This window comes from Monodelphis domestica, chromosome 1 (assembly GCF_027887165.1).
Source record: "Monodelphis domestica isolate mMonDom1 chromosome 1, mMonDom1.pri, whole genome shotgun sequence".
Taxonomy (NCBI): domain Eukaryota; kingdom Metazoa; phylum Chordata; class Mammalia; order Didelphimorphia; family Didelphidae; genus Monodelphis; species Monodelphis domestica.
In genome coordinates this window covers 201,574,394-201,592,063 of record NC_077227.1, presented here as the reverse complement: position 1 = coordinate 201,592,063, position 17,670 = coordinate 201,574,394, and the positions used below count along the sequence as shown (strand labels likewise).

At 36.2% G+C, this 17,670-nt stretch overlaps 1 protein-coding gene across 8 annotated transcripts in view; it reads left to right on the top strand.

Annotated features, from left to right (window-relative positions):
• FSIP1 (fibrous sheath interacting protein 1) overlaps nucleotides 1-17,670 on the top strand; it is a 305,434-nt gene that overhangs the window by 64,500 nt on the left and 223,264 nt on the right. For 6 of the 8 annotated variants that reach the window (XM_056810246.1, XM_056810248.1, XM_056810249.1 and 3 more), the window contains one exon: nucleotides 13,500-13,553. The exons of the other annotated variants lie outside the window; for them this stretch is intronic. In XM_056810246.1, the coding sequence (XP_056666224.1) occupies nucleotides 13,500-13,553 (54 nt within the window). The remainder of the gene's footprint in view (nucleotides 1-13,499; nucleotides 13,554-17,670) is intronic. 8 annotated transcript variants of the gene reach the window in all.

The window sequence follows — 17,670 nt, the reverse complement described above, 5'->3', positions numbered from 1 at the left end:
GGAGGAACTGGTTGGTCAGGGTGGGTAGGAGCTAGTTGGTCCAAGGGGGCTGCTATTTGACAACTAGGAGCCAAATTGTTTTGTGCAGGGTGGGGCAGGGAATCTGATAATGATGGAGAATGGAGAGATAAATCACTCCCATTGCGGTATGCCCTTAACTCTCTTTTAATGTTTTGCAGAAAAGCTTTGATCTCTCCCCATCTTTCCTCCATAAGCTCATCTTGTTCTGCAAATTATTGATTAATAAAAGGAACAAGTGCTTGTTTCAGTTGGGAAACATGGTCTTGAGGGGGGAGGCTGAGGTAATCCTATGTGTGTCCTTATCTCATGTAAGGTATTTTCCAGGGCTCTTTTAGAGGAAATTAGATATGTTATTTCAACCCCAACTCTTACAATCCCAAGGAGGAGGAGTGCAAGGATCACATATATAGACTTATAGTCTCTGAGAAGAACCATCCTATAGGAACACCTACTAGGAATCCCATATACTTGGTTATTGAACTTATAAGCTAATTCTTAAGTAAATCATGTAAGGGCTGCATCCATATTTTTTTAAGTCAATTACTAAGTCGCCTGTAACTTTTCCCTCTTGTCAGTAGGTGGCTCTTTTTACTGCTTACTGCCAAGGGCCTATTCTGTTGTAAATTCTCCTATCTTTTCTCTTAGGCTAGGCTTTTTTTAAAAGGTCTGGGAGGGGGTCACAAGTAAATAGAAAGCCAGACAAAACCTTATGCCTGGAGGCAGAGGCTGTATTATAGGGGCTGATTACAAGTGAAAAGACTGTAAACAAAGGGTAGAGCTAAAACTTCTTTTTTTTGAAAGTGTGTATATGGGAGGGTCCCCAGTAATATTTCTTTAGCCCTCAGGCTAAAACTGCTAGGACCATGTGCTATTCTCCTTGAGCAAAGTCCACTTAAATTTTTAAAACTAGAGAGGCTGAAAAGCAGGAAAATTGGCTTTAAGTTGGCTCACTACCTTTACTCTGGTGATCTAGTGGTTTTTGTTGTGAAGCAAGGGCTCTGTTCTCCAAAGTTTCCTCACTGCTAATCAGTTGATTAGATTTAGCTACCTATCTAGCTATCAGAGTCACACAGCTAGGAAGTATATGAGGTCAGATCTGATCCTAGGATCTTCTGTCTCTAAGCCTGGCTCTCAATCCACTGAGTCACCCAGCTTCCCCCTTAAAATTAAAGGAAGATAAAAAAACCTGCTGACCCCAATTTAACTTAAGGAGAAAAGAGAAGAGAGAAAAGGTGTTTTATACTCACCTGTTCTGGCAGTTGTGTCTTTAAGTCAAGTTAGCTGGTGAAAAGGACTTACTGGGTGAGGAGGAAGTAGGGTGAAAGGCAAGAAAATTCAGGAAATTGAGGGAACTCGATAAACCTTGGTGATCTGCCAAAGTAGAGGTCCGGTCTCTCTCTCTTTCCTTCCTGTGGCAGCTTTGGTGGATTGGGAATTTTTGAGCAGGTAGAAAAACTTAGTCATATTGTTATATTTTGTCAGATAATAAACTTTATAAAAATAATACTCAAAATATTGCTTATCAATTTAAATCATTAACCATGTAGATTTTTTTCTTAAGGAGTTTCCTGATGACTTGTCCAATTTCTTTTCTGAGATAGGTTTATTTAAGTATTCTATTTTCTCTTTTGTTAATCTAGACATTTCATATTTTCATAAATATTTGCCCTTTTCACTTAGATTGTCATATTTATTGCCATATAATTGAGCAAAGAAGTTCATAATAATTACCTTAATTTCCTCTTCATCAGATGTGAGATTGTCCTTTTCATTTTTGATACTGTTAATTTGATTTTCTTCCTTTTTTTAGATGTACCACTACTTTATTTGTTTTTTCAAAATACTGGTTTCTAGTCTCATTTATTATCAATAGTTCTTTTACTTTCAATATTATTAATTTCTCCTTTAATTTTTAGTATTTTCAATTGCATCTTTATCATACCTATTTTTAATTTGTTCTTTTCTATTTTTTTTTCAGTTACATGCCCAATTTGTTGATCTCCTCCTCTTCCTCTTTTTTGCTGATATAGGCTCTTAGGGATATAAATTTTTCCCCGAGTACTGCTTTGGCTGTATCTCATAGATTTTGATATGTTGTTTCCTTCATTCACTTCAATGAAATCAATAATTGTTTCTATGATTTGTTTTTTTACCCATCAGTTTTGGAGAATTAGATTATTTAATTTCCAATTAATTTTTAATTTGCCACTCCATGAACCTTTACTAATTATAGTTTTTTTATCACATTATGATCTGAAAATTTTGCATTTATTATTTCTGCTTTTCTATATTTGTTTGTAATGTTATTATTCCCTACTATATGGTTGTTCTTTGTATAATACCAGGTCCTGCTTGAAAGGAAGTATATTCCTTTTCTTTTTGTCCCTTTTCAGTTTTCTCCAGATATCTGTTAACTCTAATTTTTCTAACATTTCATTCACGTCCCTTATTTTTTTCTTATTTTTTGTTTCAAATCATCTAGTTTTGATAGGGTAAGGTTTAGGTACTGTGAAGGGTTGAATTTTTTGGGTAAGAGTTTGAACACGTCAGGAGAACAGCTTCCTAAACACAAAACACTTAGTTTATTATTATTAGGAAAATGCGGATAGAAAATAGAAAGGAGGTAAGTGAGAGTAATCTTATAATAGCATATAACTATGCCTAAGATCCCAATCCTAACTAAACTTTTTCTAGAAAACCCTAAATCTATCTGCCTTCAAGGGCAGTGCATTCTGCCAGAGCCAGGCTCCATCCTAACTTTTCTACTCTGACTATCTAATAATATATCCACTATCTATCTACCCAAGATAAACAATAATTAATAAGGCTGTGGGGGAAGCTGGATAGCTCAGTGGATTGAGAGCCAGTCTTAGAGACAGGAGGTCCTAGTTTCAAATCTGCCCTCAGACACTTCCCAGCAGTGTGATTCTGGGCAAGTCACTTGAACCCCATTGCCTAGCCCTTACCACTCTTCTGCCTTGGAGCCAATACACAGTATTGACTCCAAGATGGAAGGTAAGGGTTTTAAAAATTTTATAAGGCTGCTAAGGCTTTAAATCTCTTTCTCTGATTCCTCATAGTCCCAGAGAGAGCAAGTCACACATTCCTCTCCCCAGGGGACCCAGAGACAAAAGCCACTTTCAAACTGCCAGCTGTAACTTAAGTCTCAGCCACACCCTTCTGTCACCAACTGATTGTACAGCTGAGGCCTCTTACTCAGAAGCCTTTTTGCTCCCTTGCTCCTTAAATACAAAAAGGGAGAAATTAAGAAAAATTCTCTTAATAGTGCCCCCACTAGTGTGGTTTTACTATCTATTTCCTCTTTAAGCTCCTTTAGTTTTTCCTTTAGAAATCTGGATGCCATACCTTTTGGTGCATAAATGTTTAGTGTTGCTATTACTTTATGGTTTATTGTACCTTTTACAGAAAGGTGTCATTTTCTTTATCTCTTTTCATCCAATCAATATTTACTTAACTTTGTCTGATATTATGATTGCTGCTCCTGTTTATTTTTTTTGTTTGTTGTTGCACAATAAATTCTGCTCTAGCCTTTTACCTTTAATCCATGTGTGTCATTCTACCTCAAACGTGTTTCTTGTAAACAATATATAGTAGGATTTTGGTTTTTGATCTGCTCTTCTATCCACTTCTGTTTTATGGGTAAGTTCATCTCAATCACATTCAGAGTTATGATTACTGTATATTACCCTTCATCTTATTTTCTCCTTTAGATCTGCTCTATTCCCTTTCATTCTGTTCCTCCTCACCAGTGTTTTGCTTTTTATCACTCCCGCACTGCCCTACCTCTCCCTTCTCTTGTCTCATTCCCCTTCTACTTCTCTGCAGGATAAGAAGTAATTCTATACTACTATATTTGTTTTTCCTTCTTTGAGCCAGTTACAATGAGAGTAAAGTTTAAACATTGTCTGTGACCACCTTTATCCTCCCCTCCCCATAATGGTTTTTCATGCCTCTTTATGTTATACAATTTACCCTATTCTATCTCTCCCTTCCCTTTTCTCTCAGTGCAATCTTTTTTTTTACCCCTTGAATTTTTTACATGCCATATCATATACACATATATCATATTGTACATATATATCATTTCATATCATCACATTTACATAACACATCATATTATCCATCATCGTACACATCACATACTCATAATCAGCTTATTTTTCTATTCTCTTTCTACGTGTATTCCTTCTAGCTGTTCTACTACTAAGATTAATTTTTGAGAATTATAGATATCCTCTTTCCATGTAGAAATATAAAGAATTTGACCTTAATGAGTTCCTTAAATTTTCTCTTTTTAATTTACCTTTTTTAAAAGGCTTCTCTTGGGTCTCATGTTTGGACTTCATTTTTTTTTGTTTGTTTGTTTAGGTCTGGCTTATTCCTCAGGAATGCTTGGAAATCTTCTATCTTATTGAATGTCCATTTATTCCCCTGAAAGAATATTCTAAGTTTTCTGGTTATGTGACTCTGGGTTGTAAACCTAGATCGTTTACCTTCTTAAATATCATATTCCTTGCCTTCTGATCCTTTAATGTAGAAGCTGCTAGGTCATGTGTGATCTTTATTGTAGCTCCGTGGTATTTTAATGGTTTCTTTTTGGCAGCTTATTTTTTCCTTGGTTTGGTGGCTCTTGAATTTAGCTGTTATATACTCCTGGAAGTTGTCATTTGAGGATTTCTTTATGGAGGTGATCTGTGAACTCTTACAATTTCAATTTTATTTTCTTGTTTGAGGATATCTAGGCAGTTTGATTTGATAATTTCTTGTATTATAATGTCTAAGCTTTTTTTTTATCATGGCTTTCAGGTAGTCCAATAAATTCTCAAATTGTCTGTCATAAATCTATTTTCCAAATCAGTTGTTTTTTCAATAAGAAACTTCATGTTTTCTGTTTTTTCCATTCTTTTGATTTTGTTTTATTGTTTCTTGATTTCTCATGAAATCATTGATTTCTAGTTGCTAAATTCTGATTTTTAAAGCCTGATTTTCCTGTCAACTTTTGATTCTCCTCTTTCATTTGACCCATTTTTTCTTGCATTGCTTTAATTTCTCTTCCCCACTTTTCCTCTGCCTCTTTTAATTGGTTTTTAAATTCTTTTTTTGAACTCTTCCAGTATCTGTGTCCAATCTATATTTTCCTTTTGGATGTTATGTGTCTAATGGATGGGAGAAAGGAGTCACCCACTATGTTTACTTTGAGACTGGAGACTGAGAGAGGTGGGATAGATTGGTCCTCCCCTCTCTTTTCCTAGTGAAGACAGCACAAGTGGTCTTTTAGAGGGACAGAGTATGTCCCTTCAGAGACTGAGTTGAGTATAAAGTCAAGGACTGAAGCTTACTCTCCCTCCTTGAGGAGAAAGTATAGCTTTCCTCCCCAAGCTTCAGTTCTCTTCCTGGATATTATGAGGCAGGCAACTTGATCTAAATATGAAGAATAACTTTTTTATTTCTAAAGGGACACACAAGACAGGGAGAGCAGGGTTGTTGAGTAAGGAAGTGGAAAGTGGGAGATCCCTAAGAACTAACAACTGACCCCCTCCCCAAATCCTGAGGGTTCAGGCTATCTGCCTGACCCTCCTTGGTCAGTTGTGATCTCTGTCCTGACTTCTATCTCCCCTAATTGTAGGATGAAGTTCACAGGACAACTTTAGGGGATAGAGAAAGAAGTCTCCTTTGGGTGGATGGCTTTATAACAAAGTCCCATCCACTCCTTTTATCTTCCGCTGGATCCAAGGGATTTGGGTTCACTGAGAAATTGGTCAATGCTTAGGAGGTCTTCTGTCTCAGAGGTTTCTCTCAGACCAACCACTCTGAAGGAGTTCCCATCGAGAAGTGAGGTGATCTGGTCAGCCCTCTGTTTCTTTTTTGGAATCCTCTGTCCTCCTTGCCCTTCCCCCACTTGAGTTGCTCTTTTTTCATGTTGGATCTATTTTCCTCTCTTACATGTGTATTTGATTTGTTTTTGCTTTCCCCTTCTGTATCTGTACCTTACTCTTTGTCTCCATAAAAATTCTTTATAGTTAGGTGCTTTTTTATTGTTTTCTCATTTTTCTTCCTTTTTATAGGTAGACTATTTTCTAGGAGATTAGGATACCCTCTTAAACTTCCATCCTTTCTTGATGCTACCCTTAACCTTTTTTTCTGGCTTTCTGCCATCTTCAGTTTGTCCAATAATAGCAATTGCTTTTATTTATGGGTATCTTTAATGGGTACAGACCACTTTCTATAGATATCTTTTAATTTCCACAATAATCTATGAGTTAGGTAGTATAAATGTCATTCCTATTTTATAGTTGAGGAAATTCAGGGTTAAGGTTCAATGATTTTATGATGACTATATAGCTAGTGTAGAGGCTGAATTTGAATAAAAGTCTATGCTGACCTCAAATCCAGTGCTCTTAAAAATATTGGCAAACAATAAAACTTGCAAATCCTATATTTGAGCTTTTTCTTCCTATCCCTATGATAGAATCATTGGTTTCTACCTAGTCAGTAAATTGGTCAAAAGGTATAAGGAGTAATAAGAAGAGAAACATAGAACTTCAATAATTGAAAACACAAGCAGGATTCCCTTAATAATCATTATTTGCATAGGCATTGATATGATATGTTAAATACAATACTTCTTCCACTGGCATTCAGTGGGTCACATCAGCTAAGAAGAAGCTCCATGTCATTTAGGACTCAGCGGAATGACCTCCTTTAGTACCTATCTAAACTGAGGATTTTATGCCGTAGGGCAGTGATGGCTAACCTTTTAGAGATGGAATGCCAGGCTCTGCCCCCATCCCATCCCTGAGATCAAGTGCCCATCCCCGTCCTCACCCCTACCTTACCCCAGATGGAGGGAGGAATCATTCCCCTTGGCTGCTAGGCAGAGGGGCAAGGGGAGTGAAAGATGTCCTTAGGCACAGGTGGAAAGGGGGAAGGGAACAGGTCCACCCCAAGAGGGTGACTTCAGGTGTGCCCATAGAGAGGGCTCTGTGTGCCCTTTTTGGGGCATATGGCATCTCTGTGCCATAGGTTCATCATTACTAGAGGAAGGAAAATATTTTCTACTTAGGGAGTAGGTGTGAATACTTCCTTTCATGGTCTTACCCTCATCAAGGCAGTTCTTTGTAAGAGCTTTCTAGAAGAGGAATGGAGACTCAGGATTTGTGGCATTTGTGTTTTACCCAGATGGTTAAGGAGCCAGTACAGAAGACTCTCCTAAGTATTGGCCTAAAATAAAACCAGTGCTCACAGATGATTTATTGCAGGTGGATTCTTAGACTAATTGTCATGGGTAGAAATAGTAGACCCTATTAGAAAGGGAAAGTAGCAATTGCAGGTGATCTTAGTACCAGCATTTCTAAGTTCTGGGGATACAAAGCAAGGTAAAAAACAGCCTTTACTCTTAAAGAGCTTACACTTCATTGGAGGAGATAATATGCAAATACAAAGCAGATTATATGCAGATTAAATAGGAAATAATTAGCAGAGGGAAGGCCTAGCTTCCTGTAGATGGTGGGATTTTAATAGAGGCTCCTCTCACATTACTGTTATTTCCAGTCCAACTTTTAACTCCTAGAACCTTATTTCTGGGTCCTGTGCCACTTTCATCTTGGCTCTTTGGATCTTTCCATACCATTCTTTGTCAATAGGAACTGGATCATTCTCTCTTCCTCCACCTGCCTATTATTTTCAATCTATGGGGCATTCTTGCTCTATTAGTCCTGGCAAGTAGGAGGGGAATCAGAATGAAGAACAAGTAGGATGGTGCTACATTGCTATTTTATTCATAATCTCTTTTATTTTAACAATGATTTTATCAAGTCTCTGATTTTTCCATGATTATTTGAACCCTTCCTTTTATCAGGTATTTTGTGAACAAATCTCTGTAAACTCCTTGAGTGTGTTATAGAAATGTTGACATCTTTTCCATTTTGTTTTTGTAATCTAGTCATCCTTACATATTCATCCTTTAATTTCTCTCAGGTTGATTTTGCTTAATTGGCTTACTCACAAAGGCTTCAGTAAACTTATTCTTATTTTCTTCTGTTCCTCATTGCTTTATGAGGTAATTTAGCTCAGAGTTTTGCACCATCTTCCTTTATATGATTTTATAACAAATTTAAGCATTAGTAGTTTAAAATCTAGTTAAGACTTTTGGGATGCCTTGTTTACTTTCTTTTTTTAAAAAAAAATTAATTTATTTAGTCAATTTAGAACATAATTCCTTGGTTACAATCATCACATTATTTCCCTCCCTCCCCTCCACCCACCCTTCCCACAGCCGACACACAATTTCATTGGGTATTACTTGTGTCCTCAATCAGAACCTATTTCCATGTTGTTGTTTACACTAGAATGTTCATTTAGAGTCTACATCCCCAACCTTATCCCCTCGACCCATGTATTCAAGCAGTTGTTTTTCTTTTGTGTTTCTACTCCCCGTTTTACCTCTGAATGTGAGTAGTGGTTTTTCTCATAGATTTCTCCAAGTTGTTCAGGATCACTGCACTGATACTAATAGAGAAGTCCATTACATTCCATTGTACCACAGTGTATCAGTCTCTGTGTATAATGTTCACCTGGTTCTGCTCCTTTCACTCTGTATCAATTCCTAGAGGTTGTTCCAGTCCCCATGGAATTCCTCCACTTTATTATTCCTTTGAGCACAATAGTATTCCATCGCCAACATATACCACAATTTGTTCAGCCATTCTCCAATTGAAGGATTTTCCTCATTTTCCAATTTTTTGCCACCACAGAGCGCAGCTATGAATATTTTTGTACATGTCTTTTCCCTAATTATCTCTTTGGGGTACAAACCCAGCAGTGCTATGGCTGGATCAAAGGACAGACAGTCTTTTAGCGCCCTTTGAGATGCCTTGTTTTCTAAGTTGGTGCTGCCTTTGTCGTCACATCTCTTTCCTTCTTAAGATGAAAAGTTTGCTGTCTGAGACCATTTCTAGGATCTTCTGGATTACTCTTTTGAAAACTGATTTACATTAGTTAACTCCTTATGCAATAGTAACAGTTTATGTTGATGTATGATTTTTTACTCATTCCTCAGTTTTCATCCTTTATCCAAAGTGAACATAAATCATAGAGCTGAAAAACTTTCAAGTTATTTAAAACAGGTAGATTTAATCCAAACGACAGGCTGCAATGAGTTTGGACCTATTAATAAAGTATTTGTGTGAGTGCTTGTATATTTTGTGTGAGGAAGAGAAGTCTGAGTTCAGAGTGAAGTAAGTTAGAAATTAGAAATGTATAGTTTTTAGAGGTATGGGACAGCTGAAATAATAGGGAGAAATATTGGTTGGCAATCCTGTACTTTCGGGTATTTGAAGCTCCTCTGTTCCTATGCTATTTGTACCTGCTTTGGTAATCAGAGGACTATAGACTTGGCATCTCTGGGTCCTAAATATTGGTTTGAGGTGAAGGGGATTGGCAATAGTGGGAGGTTATTTCCCCAAACAAACAAAAATTCTGTTTACTCCAGTTTTGATTTTCTTACTCCAGTTTTGATTTTCTTTCTTTCTTTCTTTCTTTCTTTCTTTCTTTCTTTCTTTCTTTCTTTCTTTCTTTCTTTCTTTCTTTCTTTCTTTCTTTCTTTCTTTCTTTCTTTCTTTCTTTCTTTCTTTCTTTCTTTCTTTCTTTCTTTCTTTCTTTCTTTCTTTCTTTCCTTCCTTCCTTCCTTCCTTCCTTCCTTCCTTCCTTCCTTCCTTCCTTCCTTCCTTCCTTCCTTCCTTCCTTCCTTCCTTCCTTCCTTCCTTCCTTCCTTCCTTCCTTCCTTCCTTCCTTCCTTCCTTCCTTCCTTCCTTCCTTCCTTCCTTCTTTCTTTCTTTCTTTCTTTCTTTCTTTCTTTCTTTCTTTCTTTCTTTCTTTCTTTCTTTCTTTCTTTCTTTCTTTCTTTCTTTCTTTCTTTCTTTCTTTCTTTCTTTCTTTCTTTCTTTCTTTCTTTCTTTCTTTCTTTCTTTCTTTCTTTCTTTCTTTCTTTCTTTCTTCTGACTTAGAATTAATACTAAGTATCAGTTCTGAGGCAGAAAAGAGGCAAAGGCTAGGCAATTGGGATTATGTGACTTGCCCAGGGTCAGAAAAGTAGGAACTATCTGAGACCAGATTGGCATCTCAGACCTATCTCCAGGCCTGGTTCTTCCTTCACAGAGTCACCTTAGCTGCCCCTAGGCTCAATTTTCTAAACAAGAGGAAGCTAAAATAATAAGAAAATGGTTCAAGCTTTTTTTTTTGTTCTTTTTATGCATGAAATATTTTAGAACACAACTCCTGCTAGATTTCAGGGTAACTGTAACTAAATTCTTTTGATAGAAAATGTTTGACTCATGCCTTTAACATATCATTCTTGAAATGGAGACTGAGGATTTGGAGATTAGATTTGTTTTTAAGGCTACAAATCACAAATGTAATAAGATATTGGTGTCTAAGTTCACTTTCTGAGTTAACATCAACAGATGAGGTGAAGTTTATATGAAAATAAAAGCAAAACCCAAGTAAACATTATTATTTCATTGTCACATAGCAATTATAAGATTAAAAAATGGATGGGCTAAATATATTAATTGAAATAATTGAATTGTGGTCACTGTTTATAAAAATAATTAACTTCTCCAGTCAAAATGATTGAAAGCAACTTTTATTTACGTGGTAGAGATATGAAATATAGGAAAGAGGTAGGAAAAAAAAATTCCTAACTACAGATATCCTAAGTCCTAGTCCATTAATGCAGATCCAAAAGGAAGTCTCACCAGAATCCAAAGTCCTAATTAGGAAGCCTAAGTCCAAAGAGCCAGGAAACACTGGAAAAACAACTGAGCCTTCAGCACACACAAAGCTAAGACCACCCAGAATCTCACCAGAGCTCACATGGAAGAGAGTGCCCCTCCAAAACATCAACCAAGAGAGATGGTCTTCTGGATGAAGAACCAAGGAAACAAAGAGTGAATCTTATCTTGATTCTCACCTTTTATAGTCCTTTTTTCATGTCACTTCCTGTCTCTTACCCCACACTTCAATTACCCCCAATCACAGCCTCCCAATTTGCCTAGTACTGCCCAAGGTGGGGCAGTGCTTGTGGCCTTTGGGGGTGTGAACTAGTAAGTGACTTGTGAGCTCTCTTACCTAGTGACTTACCAAGTGCTAAGTAGGGGCACTTCAAATTCTTGATTGATTAAAGTAGACAAAGTTTTAAATTCTCTTTCTCAAGATTATGTATTTTTATGTGGAATAAAACTGTTGGACAAAAAACAGCTGCATTTTTTAGTTTCTCACTAGATGCAGGGTCATAAGATTCATCAGCATTGTTATTGAAAAGGGACAATTGGTGTCTCTTGGATACAAACAAAGAAGCATCTTCTGATCCATTGTTCAGTTTTCTTATGACACTTGCTGATTTGCTAACTAAAAACATCATGATACATTGAATTTTTCAGTGCAGAAACTGGAAGGCTAATATGACATGTTTTTTTTTTTTACTGAGGCTTTTATGGATGCTATTTATTTTGGACCAGGGACCCTTTTGGAATATTCTCAAAGCAGAGTCATTTGGATTTCATCCATATTTCTCCTATGTTAATTTGTTGTCCCCAACTCTAATCTTTAAGTAAAGTACTTTATAATTTTTTTCCTGTCTTTCTGCACCTTTGTGCAAATCATTAGCTCTTAAACAATTGACTTCATGACTCTTCATAAAGACTGTTTTAGAGGGAATTTTAGCATATTTTTCCAATAAAATTTTAAATTATTAGTGTGCATATTTTTTCCATTTTCTCTAAGCAGCACAAAGTATTTAAAACAGACACAGATGTATTTTCATTCTATCTTTTTTCTCTTAATATGTTAACTTTGATTAATATTTCATATTGGGAATGGAGAAAAAGAAAGGATAACCTATAGAGAATGTCTTTATATTTATATTTGAATATGGGTATCAATCAGCCAATCATTAAGCATTTATTAAATATTTAGTAAGTACCAGGCATTGTGCTAAGTGCAAAAATAGAATACTTCCTAACTTCAAGGTGTTTTCATTCTATTGGGAGAGAAAAGGTGTACATATACAAATGTATGCATGATAATATATAGGGAATCTGATGGTGCAATTGATAGAATGCTGGGCCTGGGAAAGTCACTTAAAGACCTGTGTTTGCTTCAGTTTTCTCAGCTGTAAAACAGTTTCATTTCATCTTGTCTATACCTAGGTGTATTTGTGTCTTTTTCCTTAGTAGGATGTATGCTCTTTGAGGGCATAACTGTGTTTTTGCCTTCTTTTATATCTTCAGCACCTGACAATGTAGTAAACTCTTAATAACTATAAAATGAGGATAAATAACAACATCTACCTCCTAGGGTTGTTGTGTAAGAACCGGTGAGATATTTTGTAAATCACTTTGCAAACCTTAAAGTACTATGTAAATCCCCTCCTCCTCCTCCCCCTCCTCCTTTTCCTTCTTCTTTCTTCCAAAAAAAATTTTTTTAAGATGAAAAAGCCCCGTCAAAAACAAAGCCCTGGTTTGAGGACATGAAGTGTTATGTGTGTGGAACAGCAAATCACCCAATATAGTTGGACTTCAGGGTCTTTGTTCAAGAAATTTACAAAGGTAGAAAGGGGCGGGGTTGAAGGGGGGGGTCAGAGTTTAAATGTTAAATGGATGAGTTTGTATTTGATCCTGTAGGGTAGGTAGTAACTGAACCTTATTGAAGAAGGAAGTCACATGACTAGACCTGTGTTTTAGGGAAATCATTTTTGTGCATGTGGAGAAGAGGTTTAATGAGGGGAGAACAAGTTAGAAATTGTTCCTGGTCCAAGTGAGAAGTGATGGTGGTGGCTGTGAGAATGATGATGAGGAGATATATATAATATATATATATATACATATATATATATATGAGCAATATCATGGAGAGGAAAAATGACAAGATTTGATATGCTGAATATTGTAGAATTCCACCATATTGTGTTTCAAACCAAATAGGAAATCTGATTTATTAAATGGTAGAAAATCATTTAATCCCAGCTCTCTTTCCCTGTCCTTTACCATCCCCACCTCAAACAACCCTTTCTTACTTCCAGTGCTATTTATACATAGAGGCAGGGTCATCTTTTAAGACTGAAACAAAAAAAAATCAACTTCTCAAGTTATGATTTATAGATTTTCTGATTTAGTTGTCATCGTTTTGACTGAAAAGACGTCTGTTCTGATCTCTGGCTATAGTAAAGGAAGATTTTTGTTATGTTAATGCAAAGCTTAAGAAAATTATCAATATAACTGAGATCTGTGCTTTCCTCAGTGGAGGTGCTCTTTCCATTGATACAGGTTTTAACCCCTTCATATCCACCTATCCTGTGCTATTCTAGTCTATATTTGATAAAAAATAATAATAGAATGATAGATTTAAAGCTAGAGGGCATTCTTAGAGATGATCTAGTTTAACTCCCTCATATTTTACAGATGAAGAAGCTGAGACCAGAGAGATTAGATGACTTGCCCAAGGTCTGGAACAAAGTAAGTGGCAAAGAGGGGATTCGAACTCAATTCTGACTCCAAACCTAGCATTCTTTCTATTGTACCATGTTGTCCTCCACAGAGTCTCTACCTAGAACTCTGGAAGTTAAATCCAGCAGAGCACCAATACAATACAAGGACTGTCTATCTGTTGTTCTCTCTTATTCTTACTATATGACCAGCTGTCCTCCCTTTTGAGTCCTGTATTTCTGGATGATATCTTTTGTGCTATTTCTTGTACAAGACCATTATTGTTCATACACTTAAGCCTATTTATATGCCTTTTATGTATCTCTCCCCTACCATTTATATCATCTCTAATTGTGATTTGCAACCCTATGGAATCACCAGAAAAATTGTTAACAACCTTTAAATCAGAATTTTCTGAGGATAAGACCTATTGCAACTGTTTGACTTTTGGATGACTAAAAGATGATTCTGTCTTCATTAAAAAAAAAAAAACCAACAACCTCTTACATTCTGTCTTAGAATTAAGCATTGGTTCCAAGGCAGAAGAAAGGGGTTAAGGGTTAGGTAATGGGGGTTAAATGACTTACCCAAGGTTTTCACACAACTAGGAAGTAAGTGTCTGAGGTCAAATTTGAACCCAGGACCTCCCATCTTTAGGCCTGACTCTCTCTTCACTGAGTCACATAACTGTCCTGATTCTGTGTGTATTCATGACTAAATACAGATATTTACAGTTAAGGAAGAACCCTTAGCAAATTCATGAATTAGTTATCTGTTTATAGGTCTATTTTTGATTTGTTAGTTGAAAACTCTAAACCTTGATTATAGGTATTTGGTGTATGAAAATATTTACTGAGTTTCCATCCTCATTTAGAAATTTGAGTGAAATTCAAGCACTATCATTTCCTGAAAGGCATTAATGACTGCAATGAACATTAGTTTAAATAAACAGTAAAATTGATTGATATTAGACATGTTAATAGGATCCTATTTATATGTTATCCAAGAGATACACAAACATGCACCTTCAGAAATATACACATTTGAAAACACCCAGCTCCACACATATATAGCTACCCTTTGATTTTAGTAATGACACTTCAGAAGCTGATTGTGGAAGTTTGACCCAAAGACCAATATTGGAACAGTATTCCTAAAAAAAATGAAGAGAAAGCAGCACAAATTCATGCCATTGGCCCAAATTATAAAACAGAAACAGTTCTCACTTTTAAAATATATTTTTTGCTTTAATTTTTAAAATTTTAAATATTTAAAAAATAAAGTATTCTAAAAATCTAGTATATAGCATGGATTAGTGAAATCTGAGTTAATGATTTGTAAATATTTATGCTCTTGGGTCTTAGAGAAGCAAATTTATAAATCTTTATGTGAAAAATACTTAGAATTTATTGAGCAATAGTTGCTATTTTAATAATCAAGTGAAGTTATTTGTTGAGTGTCTATTATGTACAAGGCATCGTGCAACTTTACAGGATATGAGGAAATATAGGATATGCTCCCAATTGCCAAGTATTTTGCAGTCTAGATTGAGAGACAGGACACAAATACATTAAAAATTAAATACTAATACAAGATATAGATCTCATTTGAAAATAGTAATAGAAGAGATTTCACCAGGTAATATGTAATCAATCAGTCAATAAACTAATCACCAATTCTGTGCCAGGTACTGTATTAGGTGCTGGTTACACAGGGTCAGAAATGGAAGGATCTCTGGCCTCAAGGAGCTCACATTATGCCCATGTAGTGTATGTAAATACAATCATATGTTTAGATATAAAAATATTGATAGAATTTTTTTGAACTGGACTGGTTGTTTTACTGTGTAAATACTGAGGTATTTAGGTGTCTTTTGTTCCAGTAGACCTTATCTTCTCTGGGGGCAGATTGCTTTTTTTGCCTTCCTTCATATATGCAGCACTTGACACATAATCTTAAAAAATGCTTGTTAACTGACTTCACTTCATTGATATAGGGAAACTCTGGTGAGAAAGCTCCTGCTAACAGTGCAGTTTAGCACTGGCTCTATTACTTCTCTTTTGGGACATTTGCCTAGAACACCAAGAAGTTAAGTGATTTTTTTCACTTAAGTTATAGCAATATGCATCAGAGGTAGATCTCTAACTCAAATCTTTTTACTCTGAAACCAACTCTTTAGCTACTACATTATACTTACTCTTACAAATTAAAAACAAGGTAATTATGTGTATGTCTATCTGTCTTTCTGTTTGTCTGCTGGGGATAGAGTGGTATAACAATCCATCCAGCAATTGTTATATAAAGATTTTCCTTTGTGGGATATAGCATGAGAAGGAGGAAGGAGCCTGAGGAAGATGGGTGATAAATGAAGACTCACAGACAAGTTAATTGTTATGGGGAATGGTGCTAGCCCCTGATAATATTCTCCTTAGAAAATTAATTAAAGGAAAATATGAGAAATAATAGAACATGTGGAAGTAAGAATTCTGACATAGACAGCATGTGGCCAAGAGTGGCACTAGGAAAGATAAAGAGAGATAGAAGGAAGAACTCCAAGGTTGCAGGAATCAAGAGGAAGAGTAGTGTGCCCTGCCCCAGCATTTATTGTGGATTGAGAGGTGATCAATGAATATGTAACATAGCATGTAGGTCTTATCAAGATCAGAGGAAGTGGAGATTCACCTGACATGTGCTTTTCAGAGGAATGTGGTTTGACAAGGTGAGGGCTAAGCCTTTGTGGCTTAGGCTCAGGAATTCTCCTGCTCTTAGAACTGTCTATACATTGATCATTAACTGATCTGATCAAGTATTTAATACATCAACCATACTTCCCAGATGCTTATATGTCTGGAATGCTACAAGTGGAAAGGTATCAACAGCTGGGATTGTCAGTAAAAGCTTCATGTAGAAGATGAAATTTGACTGAGCATGGTGGTTCTCACTTGTAATTCCTGATCTTTAGGAGACTGAGACTGGTGGATCACATGCCGTGCTAGACAGAGCTGAACAGGCTCTATACTAAATCCAGTGCTAATATGATGAGTTCCCAGGAATGGAAGGGCCACCAGGCTGCCTAAGGAGGGGATAACTGGCCCAGATCAGAAACAAAGCAAGTCAAAGCTCCTGAATCATTTGGAGTAGTATTGAGTTCTTGGGTGTATGCCATCCTGCAATCCTGGGTAAAATAGGAAGGCCCAGTCTCAAAAAAGGATGGGAGGGAGAGTGGGTAATTTGGAGCTGAGCTTGAAGAAAACTAGAGATAATGAACTGTAAAATGAATTATGTGGACAATTGGAATGCATGGGAGGGAGAGATCACTTTAAATTGGGATGGTTGGGGGAAAGCTTCAATAGAAGAGAGGGGATTTAAAAAAAGTTTTTTTTTAAAACTCCTACCTTAAAAAAAATACTAAATACGGGTTCCATGCCAGAAGAATTGTAAGTGGCTGGGTCACACAATAAGGAAGTGTCTGAAGTCAAATTTGACCTGGCCTGGTACTCTATCCACTGAGCCACTTATATGCCCCAGCAAAGTTTTAAAGTATGGAAAAGATTGGGATCATCATCAAGGAATAGATGCTATGATTAGAAATATGAAGGCAAGAAAACACTTATGGGGGCAGTGGATCTTAATCAGTTGAATTAGATCAGGATTTATTAAGCTAAATAATGGAAATAAAGCCAGAAAGATTGGGGAGGGGTTTGAATGTCAGGTTCAGGAGTCTGGACATTATTCTTTAGGTAATGATGAATTGCTTGATATTTTTGAGCAAAGAACAACATGATATAAAGTGCTGTAGGAAGATAATAGGAGACCATTTTCAGATTCCAGATGTCCAGATGTAGGGTAATAAGGGTCTGACTTATGACAATGATGATGGAAAAGAAAGAGAAGGGACAGATGCAAAGGGATAAATATCATAAAGGAAGAATCAGTGGAGCTTGATGACATTTACTAAGAGACATTTTAAAGTTTTTTTTTTTAATTTATCCCCTCCTTCCCCTCCCCACACCATATGAGACACCATCTCACAAAATATATAGATTATGCCTTTGTTCATTCTTTAGAGGTGGACATTCATAAGTTATTCTTCAAATATTAAATCTGTAACTAGATAATGTTCTCTTGGTCCTACTTGTTTCACACT